The 21,548-nt window shown below is 41.3% G+C and overlaps 1 protein-coding gene across 14 annotated transcripts in view; it reads right to left on the bottom strand.

Moving 5' to 3' along the window:
* TANC2 (tetratricopeptide repeat, ankyrin repeat and coiled-coil containing 2) overlaps positions 1-21,548 on the bottom strand; it is a 250,259-nt gene that overhangs the window by 151,101 nt on the left and 77,610 nt on the right. For 9 of the 14 annotated variants that reach the window (XM_054801162.1, XM_054801160.1, XM_054801155.1 and 6 more), the window contains 2 exons: positions 6,858-6,929; positions 1,406-1,585 (listed from right to left, as the gene is read on the bottom strand). In XM_054801162.1, the coding sequence (XP_054657137.1) occupies positions 1,406-1,585; positions 6,858-6,929 (252 nt within the window). The remainder of the gene's footprint in view (positions 1-1,405; positions 1,586-6,857; positions 6,930-21,548) is intronic. The other 5 variants (XM_054801168.1, XM_054801167.1, XM_054801163.1 and 2 more) reach the window with 3 other exon arrangements.

The following is a 21,548-nucleotide window of genomic DNA, read 5'->3' as shown; positions in this document are numbered from 1 at the left end:
GTACTGGTAACTATAATAAAAACTGACAAGGTTTTAGAGACACTAAGCTGAAATGGACTGCGTTTTGAAACTGCTTTTGTAATCCGCTACTGAATTTTATGATTCTAAAAGTCAAACCCGAACTGTTAAAAGTCAAGCATGTTTTAGCAGCTACTCTGGTAAAGCACAATACGGCATGTTCCCAGCTGTTCTGGAAAAGAGAAGGAAATGACGACGGACAAACAGAAAGGAATATCCACCTGCACAGCCCTGACTTAGGAAGGCAAACCGAAGGATATTCTTAAAAAGATAAACGTTTCAAAATACCCCCCAAATCCACAAAATCCCACAAATCCTCCAAGTGTCGCATCATCAGCCATCCTGAGGAAACCGGCCTGTGAACACGGCTGTTCTCATTGCCGCTAAGCAGCAGGTTTAGGCCTTCACATTTTAAGGCAGAACTTCAGCCATGCTTTAGAAGTTCTTAGCGATGGGAAACTCACGCTGAAGACAGCCCAGTAAGGCATTGAAACTTCTTCTTAACTATTTTCATGTCCTTTTCTATCTCCTTCTGCCTGATTCTCTCGCGCCTCGAGCCCCACCGCTACCGAACACGCTCAGACCACCCCGGGATCCTGCCCAGCGACTGCCACGATTTGGGCATCTCCTCCTCCCGTCCTTCTCAATTTCTCCTTTCACCAGAGGGCAGGGAAAACAAAAGGTACAAAGTGTATCAGAGCTCCCTTTTGTAAGCATAGATATGATTATATCAGGTAAAAATTCTTTTTGGAGGTTTCTCTCAGAACAAGCGCAGTACACTGGCTGATTGTTTTTAAAGATGGGCACGGAGGGATGTCAGATTTTAGGCAAAAAGCAAGTTTCTCAAAACTGCTACCAGTAGAAATACGATGTCAGGCTTTTAAATGGATGTTAGACTCCAAGTGCTTTTGAAAATCCAACTACTTTAAAATCTCTAGGTATTCAAACCACAATCCCGGAAAATTAGATAAATAAAACAGTTTAAAAATATGCATGAACTATGAAAAAAAAAAATCACTTTGCTGTATACGTTTATCATTTTTCTGATGTATTCTCTCGGCATTCAAAATTTTAGCATAAAGTTCTTTAAAATTACTGTTACACTTCCCTTGTGCATAAGCCACAATACAAAGTAGAACTGAAATACACTCTGCTAGAAATTTCTCGGAAAACTAAAGAATATTTGTAAAACAGAGAGATCATTTTCAGAATAGAAAGATTTCTCTGTCAGCATGAAATCCAATCCGTTCCTGGTTTTGACTAAAGTAGCTGCTATAATAAACAAACGATGACTTGTATACAGAAGCTTGTTCAAAGCGTTTTCTTACAGATTTTTTTGCACCAACGGACCTTAAAAGCCCCACTGAACTTTATTTAAAGTCCTTACCAGTTAACTTCTTCACAGGTTGGAGCCGAACACTGATAGACTGATGTGTGAGTAAGGGGGAGGATGGAAGGGAGCGGGACATGCCCTCCATAATCCGAATGTGCTGCATACCTTCGGTCACTGGGAGTGGCGGAATAGCGTAGTCTGGTTCAAAAGCACAGTCGTTCTCTGTGGAGGTGCCTGGTGGGAATATAAAAATAAAGAGGAACTGGTCAGAATACAAGGGAGTCTCCTGCTTTTATCATTGCTAGAGAGAGGACCGTCAGGCTCGGGGAGCCCAGCCGCAGAGCCACCCCGCTGCATGGAGCACTCGGTCCTGCAGGGACAGCTGCTTTCTCCTGTTCATCTTGCAGGGTCTTGACACTTCCCTTGAAGAAGTTATATTTCTGGAATAGCATCTCAGCACACCTCTTTAGATTATCAACAGTATAACCATGAAGAATTCATTTTTATTTTTTTAATTTGTCTTTCAGAGTCCTAGAGTCACCAGTTTTAAATATAATGCAGACAAAGCAATAACCTGGTTTTTGTAGGTTTAGATTGTATATTTCTAAAAAAAAACTTCCAGCTGATTTAAATTTCAACATGAGAACCTTTAGTCTACCCCCCCTTGACCAAAACAGAAGAACAAAACCCTCCGAAAGCAGCCGCCTCCAACTCTCCCCTAACAAATCCACAGAAGCACCCAGAGCCCACAAAGCCTGTATGGGGGTCGCATCACTACGGATCCACATCGAAGACACCAGATAACATGACAACAAGTGGAGATAGAACAATAAAGACACATACTGCTAATTGTTGCAATAAATATTAATGACAAATGAAGGGCAGGGCTCCAGATCAGCAAGAGTTGGGAGCCGTAAGGCTCCTCCTGTTAGCTGCAGAATATGGAAACCTCTGGTCAAGAACGCTTGGTTCTCCACCTCTAGTCAGTAAGATTAACAACCTAACACAGACAACTAATAATTCACCTGCAAAACCAACTTAAAACTTTAACATTTTAGCTTTCGGTGCCTACTAAGTGTTTCCTCCATAAAGACATTTATTATTTGATTTCCATTGGATAGCTGTGTGGTTCTCAACAGCTTGCAAGAAGAGAAAATATAAGTCCTGGCCAGAAGGTTAGACAGACAAAAGTGAGAGAAAACAAAAGGGTAAATGCCTCAAATACATGGTACTCCAGAGGAGACGATGGACTAACTATTCCAGACAGCCAAAGGACAATGTGAACAACTCAACATCTTATTTATGATTGGAGGAAAAGCCCATATGAAAAAAAATCTCGGACAAGCTCCTGAAGTGTTCTAAGAGGTATCACTTGTGGCTACAATCCATCCATTACTGATGTCAACTTTCAGGAACATCCCTCACCATTTTTGTATCATTCTCTACTAGAAACCAAAACAAACACTAACACACTTTACAGATAGACTATTTTTGACAGCTCAAAATATGACTTTTTACTCTCTTGCTGACTGAACGCTTGCCACACTCACAATAGTTCCAAGTCTAATCCTTACAGAGGTGATTTTCTTTAACTTCTGTATGCTCTAGTAAGCATGCTACAGTTTGGTATGCTTTATTCATCCGAGACTGTCATTATTGCCACAAACTATGAGCGAGACACTGATGTTTTTCTATTCATTTCATGCTGCTTTAATTAAGTGTGCACACAAATGCTCTAATGGAGTACATCCCTTTAAGGAAGAACAGATCATTGTTTTTTCTTTTTTTGTATTAAGAGATACTGTTGCTGGCAATATCATGCCTTTTTTTATTATACATATATAAAATATTTGGCTATAGTCAGAGACAACCAGAATTACTGCCTTACCACCCATTTCTACATAAGCAGCAGCTCAGCCCTGCTTCTCAACCAGAGCCCATCGAAGTGAGGCGGCCGTGTGCCACTGCGGCCCACCTCCCATCAGCACTGCTTCGTCACATTGAGTCTGTGCTTCTGGCCAGCTCCAAAGCATTTCATCGGTCCTCTTCAGTCACACACCAGCCGTACTTTGGTGTGCTACAACTGCATTCCTCTCATGTAATTTTGGTGTCCATGAAGAGATGTCTACAGCCAAGCAAACTGTCTAGAATCGCTTCTAGAAAGCAGGGAGTTTAGGGCAAGATTCATCTAATGACACGTTTGAGGGTTCTGCTTCAGGAAGAGAAGAATCCCAGCCCGGACGCTCTGCTGGCTCCATCCATTCCCTCTCCGGGGACTACAAAGGGAGCTTAGGGCAACAGACAGCTCCGCTGCACCCACCCACGTTCAGACCCCGGGTCTCCCATTTGAGGCACATCTGAGCTGCACACAACGACCACAGCCCCAGAGGCGGGCACACTGCCATTTCTCAGCTCTCCTTCCATCAGATGTTACGCAGCACATCAGGCAGACGGGACAAATGAGGTATGCTGGAGACAAACACGCTCTCAAGAGCAAGGCCAAGACTTGCACACACACAACACGGGACAGTGCTACTGCTCAGCAGAGCTCGAAATCTCAAGTTTGATGATCTTGTTTTGAGGTTTCTCCTGCTAACCATCCAAAAGATGTAGTGGCTCTGTAAGTGCAGTTGGGCATGATTTTTCCAGGAGGGCGTAATTTGATAGCATACTGCTAATATAAGAAAAAAAATTGACTTCTTCCTGCTGTGCATTGCCAATTGTAATTACTGGCTCCATATATAGCTTCGTTGACAATAAGATGAGCGAGGACCTTGCCTTTTCCAGGGTTGTTGCGAGCTGAACACCTCAGCTGACTCTGCAAGCCTATTCGTCATCACCTGCGAGCGCCAGGAAAGGCAAACCAGCATCAGTGCCAAAATCGGCACTGGCATCGACAGAAACAAGCCACGCTGTTTTTCCAAAATACATTTGGTGCCAGAGACAAAAAAAAAGATTTGCCATCATTGATTTTGATTCTTAAAAAAAGTTCAACTTTCCTCAGGCTGGATTTTGGGGTTTGAGGGAACCATAAACACTAGGCATCTACTGCATCTTCAGGTCTGGGAAAGACCTAGAAGCCTGTGTGCATTTCACTGGTTATTATGGTGTAAGTTCGCGATATCTTTGACCAATCTTGACCTAAACCCGAGGGCAACTAGGGGCAGTATCTTATATAGAAATAAAAGTAATGATATCTTTGCAAAGTTTTCAGTAGTATTTTCCCTCTCAATATTCAAATGCTTTACAACATTTTGTGAACTCACAAAATATCCCCAACATACTATTTTCATTCCACAGATGTCAAAATTTATCTCTCATCCTTGCCAGAGTAAACAAACGTGCAAACAAGGTAATTGAAAGAGTCTTAAATTTGTTTCAGTCAGAAAGAACACCGGGTTTAATCAAACCCTCAAATTAGGGATCAAAGCTGAACTGGAACTTTGACAGTTTGTCTATAAAATATATTTAAACAAAATGTTACTGCAAAGTGCATATTTGAACTGATAAACTATTTCTTGAAGTATTCCAAGATAATAAAGCTTTATAAACAGCTTGGGCATCACATCCAGCCCCATGGAAGTTTAAACACAAGAAAGACGACCGCCTCATTTCAGTTGGCTGGTTTATCTAGGCATAATAAAACCCCGTAACCCATCATTATGAAAAAGATGTGTTGACACGTGCAGACAGATAGCAACTTATGGACACGGAACAAGGCAAAGCTAAAGATAATACTTATATAGAACAAAGAGACGACTACTACTACACCACAGAAAGCCTGTGTCTACACTCACATCCACTGATCCAAATGGAAATATTTAGCACAGAAGCTTGTTTCTCCAAGCTAGACATTTTTTTTAACCTGTTTCCCCCTCCATTCCCACTCAGACTGAAACTTCTTGCTAGCTACTGCAACTCCTAGAGTCATACTCATTGAGGCAAACAGATACGGGTTGGTCATTCTTTGGCAAGTAAGTACTTGCAAAAAAATCCTCATGTTCTCTGCCCAAAAGCAGTACTTTTCCACAGCAGCCGAGATGCTGAATAAATAGGCTGAAACGTAACCTGGGAGAACAGGGTCTGAAACATGCAGACAGAAACCCAGCAGGCAACTCCCATCGGCAGCCACATCTGAGCTGCTGTATCTTGTAACAACAAGCCAACGGACAAAACCCAGACAAATGAAAGGACATCACAGGGACCAACGGCAGAGACTGTGGGCAAGGCTCAGCCTCCAGAAGTAACACAACGGGAACTTTATCTGAGCTAACAGTGTCTGGAAAAGAGCAACCATTCATTCCGTATCCTCAAAGCACAGAAATGCTGCTTATACGCAAGCTACCACAGGGTACACGCAGTTATAAATTCCCTTGTTCCTTCCTAACTTAACTCTTCTATTTTAAAATAAGAAAATTTAAAATAATACATTTTAACATAGGATTTTTTTTTACTATTTTAACAGAGCAGTTTCAGCTGTTGATGTTTCACAGGGCTTCAGGGTTTTAACTAAATTCCGATCCCCCTAATTCTGATCGCAAGCTTCAATCACTTGCAATAATTTCGCCTGGGCAACGCTGGAATACTGCCAAAAAAGAACAATGCTCTGGAGAACATGTCTCCATAATAAATCATTAGGACATCATGACAACAACAGACTTGAACCTAAATGAAAGGAAAATTATTGCTGCAATCCCGAAGAGAAAATAAGTCAACGCACATAGCACCTACTAGAGACATGCTTCCAAAAAATGCTTAGCCTAAAGAGCTGTGTGAAAATACCAGCATTTTCACAACCCTCACAAACGAGCGATTGCTTAAAACTTTAATTAAGCTACTTCAAAGGACACATAAGCCAGCGCAGATGTAAGAGCTGCTGCTGTCAGTGACAGAAATTCCCGTTACATGGCTCTAGTGGTGGTTTTAACCAGCAAGGCTATTGTGAATGATGGATACTCCACAAAAGAGTTTGTAGAATCACTATTTAAATAACGTAAAAGCTATTTTTACTACTCTCTTCCCAGGACCTTTTGCCCTGTTCCTGGAGGATGAAACAAAACAAAGCAAAAGATGTTCCCAGGCAGGAACGCTCAGGTCCCATCTCTATCACATCATGGGGAAGGATAACCTGGTTACCGAGAACCAGCCAGGCTCTCCCCTTTGCAATCAGCGGGGAAGGCAGGTGGTCACTGCATGCTAGCAGCCCGGTGATTTGTGCTGGTATGTGCTGAAGATGTCTTACGCCACGAGCTCCAACAACCATCTGCAAAATGGAGATGCCGTCCACTCTCCAGGTACGCCTGTGCTGCGCCATGAATTAGTCTAAACTCCTTCACACTAGACAATAGTCTTGTTTGTGAATATTAGTATATTTGTAGCTATGTGGATAATAACGATGGTTACAAAACTGTAATATTACGCAGTCTCATGAAAACCACAAAACGTATATATAAAAGGTGAACAAATGAGACATGAGTCACTGAGGCAGAACAACACTAAGGTTTACCTTGCCCAGATCGGCTCTGACGGGAGTCTACACTTGCCTGTCTTCGGTCTGGTGGCTCCTCGTTCCCTCCATCTGCATGAGAACCAAAACAGCAGAAATAGAACATCATAGTGGATAGGTCAGGCAGACGCAACCTTTCCTTGAGTACCATCACCTATCTTGTAAGCAACACAGAACAAAAGGTCCCTCTCGCAGATGGAAACGGGGGCAAACTGCTGACTGACTCCTCTGCTGTTCCTTTCAGTTTCTCCCCAGTTCACTGCAAATGAAATCCGTGAGGGCCTCAGGATATAAACAGGCTTTTAGTTTCTCCTACTGACCCCACAGACATTTGAATGAAATAGTAACCAAACTGGGCATCTTCAGTTAGTTCCTTCATTTAGGATCATTATATCAAAATATAAAAAAATACTTAGCATTTGAGGAAAGAGATTCAGAAAAAAGAAAAAATATTCCTTGAAATTGTTTCCCTTTAAAATTGTTTGTCAGCTAAAAAAATGGGACGGCTGGGAAGAAGAAAACCACTCTCATTACATACTCTTGAAACTGTTTAGGAAAGCAGCTATAGTTAACAAAGAACAAATCCATCTGGATAAATGTAGAGTGGGACGTTGTGTACAATATTATACAATTAATTACATGCTGGTCTTCATCGATCAACTGACCAGATTAGAAACAATAGATATGCACATCAATATAGATGCTTGAGTACACAGGGTTTATGCCAGCTGGAAGCAAAAAGAAGTCCAGCTACACAGACTGTGAAAAAGCAAAACCAGGCATTTCAAATGCAGGATGTATTTCAGAGGTTATTACACCTTATGGCAGGAGGAGGGGAGGCTTTTATCATCTTTAAAAATAGTTTTGAAGTAACTGAATTCTTAAATAGCTGTTTAAAAACTCAATGGTTGATTTTAGCATTTATACTTTTTGATTACACTAAAAGCAGCTGCACTGTGATGTGTTTATATCTATCTAGATATATCTATATATATCCCCAGTTATTTGCTGGGCAGGCCTGTCATGCCATCAAGTAATTCAACTTTATCAACTCGTATTACATCCGAGTTACATCTGTTACTCTGGCTTGAAAGGGAAGCTGAGTGAGTATTGGAGCACATCACCAGAACTGATAAGGTGACTGAAAATTTCAGCCTACTGATGCCCCCAAAAAAGCAGGACCACAGCCCAAGCTGCAGAGAGGTTTCTTCTTTCCTCCTCCCTTGGCAAAATGCTTCCAGCCCTCAGTTTCCCTGAAGCAATGCTCAGGCACCTTCAATGGGGGCCAGCAATGCGATTTTCTGTCACCTTCGCGTTTCTCCCTGCTCATACCACAGCTGCACGTCCCGGTCAGCCTCCTAAAGCCAGCTACAGCAAACTCGAAATCCCTTCCTTTGTATCGGCTGCTCGTGCCCGATAAGCATCCCAGCCACCGGGCGTCAGAGGGGCCACAGATCACGACATTTTCCCTGCTCGCTTTTCTATTCTGGTTGCAAGGAGAATGTGACATTACAAATGTGACTGAAATTTCGATGTATTCAAGGAGCCTTTATTAGCCTGGAGACACCCTCTTGGGGTTAGTTACAGTGAGTCTTCCTACAGTCCGGCTGGCATGAAAGAGTATTAACAGATCACACTCTCTGTATTTTTACTTGTAATATACAACGTTAGTTTTGAACAGTGCTTAGCATATGGATATCATTATTGCTAAAGGCCCCCCAGCCACGAGCCCACATGGACAACCTCTAAGCTATGAAGAAAACAAAAAACCTCTCCATTCCAAACATAAATACACAATGCAAGATAATTAGGAGGAGTGAAAGTTTCAGAAGACGAGGGTTATTAAAATCAGGAGTAAAATCCTGTCTTGATCAAAAGCCACATAATCATCATTAAAAGACAAACTCAATAATTTTTTTTTTTTTTGGCATAGTTATTGTGAGGAGTGATGCTAAATCAACATGTTGCCAGGACAGCCCAGCTAATCCACAGGTGGGTCCAGGCAAACCTTCCCCGGTACGGAGCTGGCAAGAGGCTGCATTGGTTTTGATGGAGGTGGACTGTTCATGGAGGAGATGCTGCAGGATGTGACCTCGCAGGAGATCGCACGTGCAAAGGTCTGGTTACGTGGCAGAGATGGACCAACGACCCCGTCCTGCCATGAGAATAACCCCAGAGGTCCCACAGACAGGAAGATACAACGCAGTTGGGTTAAATTACATCTAAAAGAACCTCTGAAATAAGACTTCAAAATCGAATACAATTTTTGGGTTTAAAACTACGGTAAAACAAAGGAATGTTTGGTGACATGAAACTGGTCTGTAAGTTTTTCTTGAATTCATAGAGTAACTTTTTTCCATAGTGCTTTGCAATGGGATTTACACAACAGCTTAACTCTCATTTCAGTGAAATACTTTTGAACAAAGGCAGCTAATATTTCATTATGTTAATAATACAGTTTCACTATCATAAACAGATGTTCCAAATTAACTTTAAAATGCCCTTATTCTAATTCATGTCAAAGAGCTACATAATGCCCCAAAAACTCTAATACATGCCTGACACAGATGGCAGTTTTGAAAGTTAGGGGGGAAAAAATAATAAAGGACTTTAAGGACTAAATTGAGCTTAAAACATAAGAGTACAGTAAGGGGTGCCTGACCTCCCCAGTCAATGTTGCTGGGTGGGATGAATTCTGGAGACAAAGGAACAGACCAAATATGAACCATTCCAATTTACTGATTTTTCCCCATATAACCGGGCTCTTTTCAAAACATATGTTACCCTCATATCCTCAGCATGGTTTTGCTTTAATTCACCCCATTCCCACTCCTGCAAGATCTCCTGTGGTCCTCCTTCCTCACTCAGCTGGGTTTACATTCCCACCTGCTTCAGATCCACACGTTTCAGACAAACTTGACCCAGCACCATTCCCCTACCTCCCGTTAGAAGATTAATGAAAAATAAAACATGATTCACTGGGGACCTGTAAGTACTCTCAGCAACAACAGTTGCCGTCACCTGGTGGTGGACTGGAGACTGGCAGAACAGGAAAGCATCTCTTGCTTTGTGACATGAGGTGCAACAGGGAAACTGGAGTAACCGAAGCATCAACCTGCATTTTATCGCAGCTGGTTTGCAGCTCTTCCAGAATTTGATTCCCCCATTAACAGGAGCAACAAGGTTTTTCCTTGACACCATTTTTGGTGGGGAGGAAACGCAAGCTGCTGTTTGGAAGACAGAAGGCTTTTACCCCACAGCTTTACTGGGAATCTAAATCCTATTTGGATTTTCTACAATGAAATAAATCTAAGAGACAGGCATGTCCTTTATTAAAAAAAAAAAAAAAAAAAACCACAACTGTTAGCTTTTAGCCCAAAATGAATAGGTTTGGGTCTCTGGGAAGTCAGATATCTTCTGAGTGTGGTACGTTTACAAAATACAAGATGGAAGCTTAAATAGATACACCATCAACCCACAAGCAGCAGAACTGCTGCATATATCATGTCGAAGTAGGAATTAATCTATTAAAGATCACTTGGAAGGACAGGATCTCTCCTGTACAGTCACTTGGCCATAACAAAACCAGTGCTCGTGCTTTGAGAACAAGCATTAACCAAGGCAGAGGAGCTGACGGCCCGCGGACCCACGGCCCTGCTCTCCAACGCTCCACAGCAGGATGCAAAACCATGACAACTCGCTGCCAAAGCCATTACATTTGAGAACAGGAACTGCTGCACAGGATTCAGAGCCTGGTATAGATTTCTCAAGTAATTTGCAGGTTACATAATATATTAAGGGGGAGAGAAAGACCACAGTAAATTAACTTCCCGAATCAATTTATGAGGGTGGGAAAGGAAAAAAAGAAATCTGATGACTCAGCATATATGATGCCTTTAGTCAGCATGCAATTGCGCTCACCCGTTGGTGCTGCATCTGGTGCAGCTGCAGCAAAGGCTGTAGCCTGGGTGAAACACAGCATGATCTAATGGGCAGTCTCAAACCATGCAGTGGCTTTTAATGAGGAACAGTTTGAGAACAAGCATAGCTGGTGTGAAGCTCACAAACGTAGAGAGGTGCACACCTAATGTACAGAAATAAAACCACGGGTTCACTGTACTGACATAAGGCAGCCAGACAAGCTGAGGGCTGTTTCGGGAAGCCCTTAACCCTCTCCCCTGAGACCACCCACCCTCCCCATCTGACATGCCCTGTATGTTCAAGTAAAAGCAGCAGCAAACACGGAGCCCCCTGCCACAGGCAGAGCCAGGCAGGATGGATTCTCCAGGGCAGAGCAGGCACCTTCTCCCTCGCAGGCAGCAATTGTGAAATGATGAATACTTGCAATAAAAATATAAAAAAATAATACAAACAAATCAACGCCAGGCAGTGGAAAAGGCTGGTACCTGCAGAATTGAAGATGTATGGTGAAAAGGCAGAGGAATGCAGGATGATACAGAACAGCCTGCAGTTAAGAGCTGAACAATTGAACTATTTAATTTCTCTTTCTTTGCTACAAATCAAAATTTTGAGCACACTCCATTCCCTGCAGTGGAGGAGCAAGGTTACTAGAGAACAATACCATACATAATTAAAGACTTATCTTAATATACACACACAAAAAAAGAGGCAAATTACTGTTGCTAGGGGAGCATTAATTCTTACATTTTCAAACTTCTGAATGCTGGAGTTTACGGTCTTGACAGCATTCACGTCTGCATGCGCATCAGGACTGTCATTCCAATAACACTGTTAGTGATTTTATTTATGCATGATTTTAGTTAGTTGTTAGTATTCGCTTTAGCAATACCTGTTCTTTATAGGGATCACCTACTATTTGGACAATAGTTTGCAGACAGTATCACTCATGGAAGTGCAATCAACTCAGCTGCTGTAACGCCTGTCAACATGGTGAAACACCACAGTTATTGACAAAGCCTCAGATGCAACATGTAAAAGAGGTCACCAAAAGTAAATCGGTTGTGAAATCATTGCTAGAAAACACAGACATCTGTGTTAATTTAAAATAAAGATCGGAACAGACAGAGATAAACCTGGGTAAGAAGCTTCTACAGAAGTTGCCATGAGAAACAGAAAGTGATTGTTTTTTGCAAATGCCACAAGGGAAGTGAATGACAGGTAAAAATAAAAAAATCCTCCCTCTCATTGCTAGACACAGGATAATATGGATTACTGAGCCAATATTTTACTATCTCAGTGTTAAGAAACTCCCTTACAATTGACACATTATTTTAATTTCAGAAAGATGCTGTCTCATCAGCATCTAACATCCCTCCAACTGGGATGTCAGACGGAAACTGGGGTCAGAAATCCAAAGAGGGCTGTCCGAGTGGGGATTATGTGGTGAGCATACAGCAAACAGGAATAGCTGGTAATTCTTTCTCTCATTTACAAAGGAGTTAAGTAATCTGAACGCAATCATTGTTAGTAACAGCTTCAGAAAAGCAGTCTCTCCTACTATAAACGGGGCTGAGAAACGTCTGCTTCCTGCTCCTCCTCGCCTGCTTGTCTCCCCCTCCTCTATTCTACCAGCTCTCCATTTAAAACCAATGACACAACAAATCCTCTCCAATACACAGAACAACTGTGTTCTTTGAACGGACTGCTCCTGAAGGGAAAAGAAAATCCCAAGGGCTTCAGCGATCCTACCAAATAAATCCACTGCACAAAGCACTGCATTGCAATTAGTAGGACCGGTCTGCAAATAAAATACAAGCAAGATGCATCTGCAACAACACGATCTGATGTCAGCAAGTAGCACAGCACCTTCAGCATCACCTCGCTGCCAGGTGTTCACGTTAAAGGCAAAGACAACAAGTCTTAAATAAAGTGCCAGCAGTCCAATATTCCTGTTCCCCTATTTAATTAAAAAAGGGTCTAAAATACACAACGTGACTAAATGTCTTCCCAGTTCTTTTATGTGACAAAGCAATTTTTAACGCAGAAAAATAAAAGGGTGGGTCAGCCTGCTTTACGCATGCTGGGAAATCTGCTGCAAGAACTGACTGCATTAGATGTGCCGTTGCTCTAACAGCAACTGACAGAGCGTGCTCCGCTAGAATAGCTTATAAATCATTACTTTAAACCTGCATCGTATCAAAATTGTATTTGGAAAACACAGAAGACTCACACAAAGCCAGTCCAGCAGTTAGAAACTGAGCTGATTCCAGCCCAGCCTGGCATCCCTGCAGAAGGAAAGGACTGCCTTGTGCACGGCATAACGTACGGCGATGTGGCTCCCAACTGCCATCGTGCTCCCAAAACACAGACGCAGGCAAAAAGAAAGAGAAAAAAATAAATATAAAAATCAAACTGCCGCAGGGGGTGAGGGAACGCCAGATCAAAGCGTGCGGTGACGGCAGCCGGACCGGTCCCAGGACCTCAGGACGTCGCTGCTGACGGAGAGAGCGCTGGGTCCGGTCCCTGGAGCCTGCAGCGGCTCAGCGCAGCGTAGGAGATGTAGTGGCAAATCTCACTCTCAGCAATCCCGATGGATCCCAGCCAGGCGAAGGAAGGACATGTGCCAAACGCAACTGCCTGCCGTCCTCCCGGGTGCGAGCCGTGCCTGGAAAGAGGCAAACTGTACCCAAACGGAGCAAGAGGGGAGGGCAGACCGAGCCTGGTACTTAAAAGTAATTTTAATAAAAAATTCTTCCTGATTATTTAGGTTGTGAGGGGGGTCTTCTGCTTCAGAAAACAAATATAAAAATTATTATTGTGCTTAAATTAGTATAATTATTAAAATTGTGATAAAAATTATTAAGAACTGCATTAATTTACTAACAGAATAAAGCATCTACCCCCACCAAAGTAAGTCCCCATTGGGAGTGCTGGGGTGGTGGGGGGGTGTGGTTGGGGGTGCTGAGGGTGGGAGATTTTTAGTGATGGAACTATAGGACAGACCTGGGTTATTAATTGCCAGATCATTAAAAAAAGCTCCCTAACCACTTTCCAACACATTGAATCCCTTACGAACAGCTCTGATAATTCACACAAATCATAAGAGTGACACAAGACATACTATTTCTGTGTAGAATTCTTTTTCTGCAATTAATGCTAAAGATAACATTATATAAACTCCCTCAAGTTCCTAGACCAGATGAACAGATCGTCATTCCTTGGCTGTGAGTGCCCACGAAAAGCAGGTATTTTGCAGAGGTAAGCTGAGCAGTGACATTTCAAAATGTCAAAAAGGAAAAAGCCCACCTCAATTACATCACTGCCCTGATTAAAAAAAAAAAAAGAAAAAACCACCAAACACACAAAAAAACCCAAACCAGTAAAAGCTTTTCAGCTGTGTACAGTTTATTATGCAAAGCAATGGGAGACACAAGTTGCAGAGATGTTTTCGTAAATGTAGTATTACATTTGGTAATTGTTAATCCATGGGTCATCAGAAGACTTTCTTCCTTTTTTGCTAACAAAATGCTAGTATTTAGGAAAATGTAAATGCCAGGCTGTGTTTTGAAATAGTTTAGCTAAAGTGGAAAATTAATATACATTTAATACAGATAAGGGGTTTTACCTCATTATATGCTAAATATAGTCCCACTGGACAGTAAGCAAATGAGGAGCTGGTACTGACATACGGTGTGCGCTGACACCAATGGAGTCCGTAGTTTGAAAATAACCTTGAATATCATAAAATGTTCAACTTTATGAACAATTATTTCTGGAGTCATGACTATAAGAGGGCATAATGGACTGCAGAAACCCAGTATTATTGCCACTTTGTTCATACACCTAAAGACCAGAATACAAGTACACATGCCGGCTTGGTTATTCCATGAAAGCTTATGAAATTACATTAGAGATTTTATCCGTAACTATGCAAAGATGCGTGCACTTTATACTTTGTGCACTTTAAAAAGGCATTACTGAGTACATTATCTAAATTTATAAACAAAGGCCAGCTACCCTCAGTACCTGCATTGTATGCCAGCTCATTAAGGAACATTCTCAAGAGCAGAAAGCAATCTGTAGCGAAAACAGCGTTCCTTAATTTGCCCAAATGGCTGTGAAAAAGGGCAAAAGCAGACGTACAGGGGCTCTGAATAGCCAAGGTGAACACAAAGCATAACCCAGACATCAATCTACCCCCACTCAATTCATAATCTCAAGATTGGTTGTTCAAAAATGTGTATTATATTGGAAGTATACATTTTGTATTTCACGTTGAAGATGTCAGTGACTTCTTTTTATTTTTATCCATAACCTTTTTTTAATAAAAAGTCTGAAACCTCCATGATCCTTTAGATAGAATAAAACTTAAAAATTCATCCAAACTCTTCGTTTCTCTAATGCAGACATCCCTAAGCAGAGCAAGTACACACGATAGTAATTTTCCTTTAAAAAAGCATAATAATTTAAAAACAGGACGAAGAAAAAAGAAGAGCACACAAACTCAATATAAAATTAGATTAGCAAAGTTAATCTTGAAAAGAACTGGACTTCTTCAGACTCCTTACGTTCCATTCACTGTCAGTGAGATTTGGGTTAAATCACATCAGTGCTTCTAAAAATTCAACCAAATAAGCCACCTAACCTCACTGCATCTTAGCTGAGTAATTTTGTTTGGATTTACTGTTCAAATTTTCAGTACTTGGCCCTAAAACTCTTTTGATGAACAATCTTTCAATCTAGTTACTAAAAGGGACAGAAGTAGCCTTGCTCGTTCACTATTTTAATCATTTAAATAAATGTAAAGCTGGTCTTTTTGGAAACCACATAAAAGTTAATGGGGCAGTATAGGAAGTAATCAGCTGAATGTAATGTTTACTGTCACTGAATCAGAAAGGTACTAATTTGCAGCAATCTACGTGCATCAACTTGTAATTATTTTTCTGAAATTATGTTTCATGCTTCTATGGGGGCAATACAGAATCACCCAGGATGAGCAGATAAAAGAGCCAGGGTTACAACTTTCAGAGAGGAGGAAAAATAAGAAGCGTTTGCCTCTTCAGCAGTCGTTGTAACGAAATGCAAACGCGGATACAAGAGATGGAATTTTATCCACCCAGTCAATAAAGGCTGAGGAACCGTGGCGGATGGCTTGGAGAAAGCTGATCAAACCACCAGAGTCAGAAATAACCTCACTGAGGGGGAATTAGATCTAAGCATTATCTATTTCACAAGACAAGACAATAAATATGTTTAATAACTGGACAGAATATTGATTTGATGACAGAAAATACGTTTTTCTCAGAATTTGTGAGCAAATACTCAAAATAGTGTTTTGTTAATTGTTTTCGAAGAAAGTTAAAATTTATCCTTATACACGAGATGGAAAACACAGCCAATGACAAGATCTTTATTCCAGACAAAATATCTGCTTTGCTATCAAAATCAGAGGACCTGAGAACTCACTCACAGCACCATCTAGCAAAATATTATTAATGCATCATTTTGCATTTTACTTGTAACTTTTATTTTTGTTCTGACAGGTAGATGAAGACCTTTTGTTAACAAACTGTGTGCCACTCAGAAGATAAATGAGGTTAACAGGTAAATGAGGCATGCTGTCTCCACAGACCTTTAACCCGGACCTTCTTCCCCCTGATTTTTGCTTTCTTAAAAGCAAACTGCACCACCACCACTGCCCAGGCAACTTCTCTAAGCCCAAGGGGTCTTTCCCAAATATTTCTCTATCCCAAATGACAGGCTATTCATTAGCAAATCAACATTATATCATACATCAAAAAAATGTAACTCCAACCTGAGGAACACACCTTGGAATCCAAACTTCCAACATCTGCTGCGCAGATAACTCAATCTGGAAAACTGGTATGGAAAGAAACTGTTTCAAGCATGATGTCAACCCTGGTGCCTTATTCCTTGCTGCTGCTGCTACTACTACCAGAGCAGGCAGTCTGATCCATAGCAGGGCATTTTTGATCTAACATACTGGAATCCGTAGCCTGGGAGTCACCAAGTGTTATCTTACCAGAAACTTTGTTAAAGATGCCCAAGATTAGGTATTTGGAAAGAACCAGCCAGTTGGTGAAGTCACTCTGAAGCAGTTAACATCCGGACACTGTGTCACCCCTGCTTTGGCATGGTGAGAAGACAGATGGGACCATCCCTTCACCCTTCCTCCTCTCCAAAGTACAGCTTCTCACTTACTGCGGGGACTATCCCTATGTTATTTTAGCCCTGTTGAAATGGAAACCCATCTTCGTAACTGCTTGGAGAAAGAGCAAGCACATCCCTTCCAGGCTCTCACCCTCCCAGCAGTGGTTTCTCCCCGAGCCTCGCCACCACCCATGGACCTCACGAGCCGCTCCAACACACACCCGGGCTCGCTCCCGCTCTGCCCAAACGTGCCTCGGGCTTTCAGAAACTCAGCATAAGTGTGCCTCAGACACAATGCCCAGAGGAGCTTCTGCGGCAGGGAAACGGCTTCTATTATCCTTATCCAGTAACCCAGCAGCTCCTCTGAGGCATAATCTAGAGGTAAAAGTTAAACAGAACATGTTTTCATTTACATTAAAGCACAAATTGTTTCTTTTCTTGCAACGGAACAGAATATCATTCTAGCCATTTGAAAGATGGGGTCTTCTATATTTTGGGATAAGGAAGTCTTACTTTCAAACTGAATTAGCATAGAATTAAACCTGGTGTTAGCACACACAAGCAGAACAAGTTATAAATTGTTACACCTTCCAATCTGGATAGATGTAATAATGAATATATATTGGGGGAGAAAAAAGAGGTAGGAAAACAATAAAAATAACCGGAATATTTCAAAAGGCAATCAAAGAACAACTCTACAGACAGTCCAGTCATTCATTTTTTAAAACTCGTTACAAGGTGGGAAAACCCTTTGTTCTGTGTGTGAGAGCTCTGGGTGTCTGGCGGGGAAGCATACACATGCTCGCGACGAGGGAAGGGGACGAGAGTGAAGGAGGATCAGCGATGACTGACTTCCAAATTCCCTCCTTGTCATCACTGACTCAACATGCTTTCACTCTCCATCTGTAAATTATAAAATACTTGTACACTATAATAAGGCTGCCTGGGACCTAGCAACCACAAGAATTTTCAGCTTCAAATAAAAAGCATGACAGATATACTAATTATTCCAATTGACTGAATATGTTAAAATGTAATTAACTAAAAACAATTAACACTATATACAACATATGCTTTTCTTAGCAGCTAGAACAAGAGTTACTTATTTTGTAGGGCAAATTTTGGCTTTGTATTGGTGTGTGCCTCTAATTACAAGTTCAAACAGCATTTTCAGAATGGCTTAGTGGTCATCTGTCCTAAAATCAGTTGAGAAATTGGTACAAGTGACTAAAGCTCCAAATAGGTTATTCTGATGACAGGCGGTCTGCTGCTAGCACTCAGCGATCCCTGCATGACGACAGCAAGACAGAAAGAGTACAGTGAACAGGATTTATTATGGATTCAAAGCACTATTGCATAGGAAAAAGGCTCTGAAATCCCCCAAACCCATAACCGATGTGCTGAAAGTATCATTTCGGCCTTGGCAGAACGCATGGGAATGCAAAGGCCACCCAAGCTCCTTCCCTGGGAATTCACTGGAGTCCCATGCCCACTCAGAGCAGGTGACGCTCCCCATATGCCACTGCCGTACAGCGCTAGAGACAGAAGGCAGTAACTGCACAGGAAAAGCAAACCCACATGGGCACAGGCACTGCCAACAAAGCCGGCTCCTGCTGCTGCCTCCGAGATGCTCTGCTCGGTGTCTGCCCTACCTCCCTAGGACAGCAGCAGCACAGCCTACCAAAATCCCAAGCAAAATATTTCAAGTACTTGCAAAAGGTTTAAATTAACCTTGGCTTCAGAACTCAAAATGTTTTGTTCTTGCACAATGATGGTACACCAGATTTTAGTGTTAGAGCTGCTGTGGCCAATGTGTCCTTCCTACCTCTTTAATTAGCTCCATAGCTCCCAAACTACGAATTTTGCCACACAAGCCTAAGGCGGCACTGTTGCTAACACTCCTCTAAGTGATTCTCTCCCAAGATCACGGAGTAAATCAATGACGCTCAGCAGTGCTGTTCAGACTGCCAGTCCCTGCTTTCACCTGTGAACTACAGGGCTACCCAGATGTACTTAATTCAATTACCCTGATCAACCGTATTGATTCATCTATGACTTACTAGAGGAAATTGGGCTTTGGCAGAGCATACCAGCACTTTTGTATAAGGATTTGTCACAATTAACATGCAGTTTGAAATGGAGGTCTTCCGGCTCTAAGTGTGCATGTGATCCTCACCATAGTACTGTCACAATTAAACATACTTGGACAGGCTGGTATGAAAACCGTTGCCACTCTCCAAACAATGATGTGGATTTTAATACTGAAGAAAGTTATTTAACTACTGTCTGAGTCTGAATGTGCTATCAAAATTACAGTAAGATAACTAAAGAAAAACAAAAGGGAAAAGAAAACAAAAAACCCCATCTGAAAACATTGGGTTTCATAGCATTTCATTGTTTACTCAAACAGATGTAACACTGAGTATTATCTTCCATCATCAGCTCTTGTTGCATTCTGCACTCTCATACTGCAGCTGAATTAAGTCTTCCATTCCATTTCCAGCGGATGTTTTTAGAAACAAATTGTAACTTTTAATCAAAGCTATTTCCACCAAAAGCAACCAAAATCCTTCTTCCAGTCTGTTACCTCCTGGAATCCAAAGAACTACATTTTAAAAGTTACGCTTAAACACTAAAGTAGGAATAATGAAACACAAACACCCTCAGGAATCATCTTTCTTATTGCTCCTGTGGCTCTATACTGCGACAGAAAAAACTTCTCAGAGGTATGCGGTCACAACTTAGGGCCTGTGATCATAAATACCAGTCAATCTCCTACTTAAGGCAATTATACAGTAAAATATATAAAAAAAGTTAACAGCTCTATTTAGTTGGAAGAATGAGTAATTATTTGTAAAAATTATTTTCCAGATACTACGCAGACAGTAGTAGTAATATATATATACACCTACCCATTTACAAATAAAGACAGGGCTTTAAAGAAATTAAGTATTCAAGAAATTCTGCCCGAAAGATAAAATGCAAAAGGAAAAGCAATACAGAGATATGCAGTACCACTTTGTACCTGTACCTGATTTCCTATCCATTGAACTATTTCTACATATTTCTACATTAATTTTAGACAGCACTTTACAACACCGCACAGTCTAAAGTTACATAGCAATCCCTGCACCACCACGAAAAGCTTGTCTCAAGTACTGCACAATGTTGAATTTAGTCAGGAACAATACAAAAGGACACAGAGGAATAGCAAAGCATTAGTCCAGCACCTCTGGTTGTCCAGGAAGGAGTTTGCCCATGCCAAGGGATGCCACGTCGCTCTTCACTGCGGCACCAGCCTTAGCAAGCTGCTGTCGAGTTGTAGGCAGTATCATAAACTGCTTTGCAGAGACCAGACATAAATCTCTCTAATTAATACAATTACACAAGCTCTTTATAGTAATTTTTTTTGATTTATCAACCAGAAGGTACAATCAATCTACTACTAGCACATTACGCGTGATGGCTTATAAACATTTTTTGCCAATTAAAATGACGTTGTGGATTACTCACATCCTAGAAGGTAAGAATACATTCCCTTCTCTTCCATCAGTTGTAAAGGAGAATGAAATATTCACAGACAAGGTCAAAAAGCTGCTAAAGTGAAAGAAAACTATTTTAGAAACAAAGAGCTTCTCTTGCATCAATATTCCAGCAAATTCTGCTATGTAAGCTATCCATTCAAAGGAGCATTTTGCAAAGAAACCCACTCCTCAAAGAAATGCAAGTCATAGACCACAGATCAATAACCAGGCATCTAAAGGAAACGGAGGTTTACCCTGATCATATAATGCTATTAATACAGCAACAAAAAATTCTCTTCCCAATGAGAGAGAAGATAAAAAATGACAAAGAGTCTTACAGATAGAAAATGTAATCAGAAACAATTAAGAAGTTATTTACATGGTAAATATTCAATAGCCTAAATGCAAACTGTTTTAAAATAAAAGCAAGAAAGTAACTGCCTTATGGCAAAAACCCTGCCATTTTTCTTGTTAAAAAAAAAAAACAAACAAAAACCCAACATTAAAAAAATTGGTAAAAATAGTCTGATGCTTTGTTTGCACATGCTCTGCCTGTATCTTACCACCAAAGAAGCAAGCATCTGACGACAACAGATTGTACCAAATTCAAACCCAGAATCCGTGTCAGCGGTTAGCTAAAACCTTACAATGTCAGGAAATTTCGCAAGGAAAAGATAGGAGAAGCAAGAAACCACATGGCTGGGGTGGCACTCTGGCAGGCAATAAGGATAAGGCATCATGAACAAACTTTATTCCTGAAAGCTTGTGAGGAAGGAAATTGTACTTCACCAGAATACATGCAACATGGCAAAGAATCGTCAAATTTCCAAAACACGGGCTGACCCTTCACGTGAGGAGAAACAAGCCTTAAAAGTCAAGAGTTGGCACAAGATGACCCAGAACCATCAGTAACGGGGTGTTCTGCTGCATTGGCTTCTTTTCCATACAAATGTCCTCCTTTTAGGAGTCTTTTAAGTGAAATTACGATCTACCAGCCAAGGCCTGAACATTCAAGAACTTGGTGGGTCCTCCAAGGCTCATTCAACAGCATTTCAGCAAGGCACAGATTTTCCTC

The sequence above is a fragment of the Grus americana genome, chromosome 22, assembly GCF_028858705.1.
Source record: "Grus americana isolate bGruAme1 chromosome 22, bGruAme1.mat, whole genome shotgun sequence".
NCBI classification, from domain to species: Eukaryota; Metazoa; Chordata; class Aves; order Gruiformes; family Gruidae; genus Grus; species Grus americana.
This window is presented reverse-complemented; position numbering and strand designations above follow the sequence as displayed.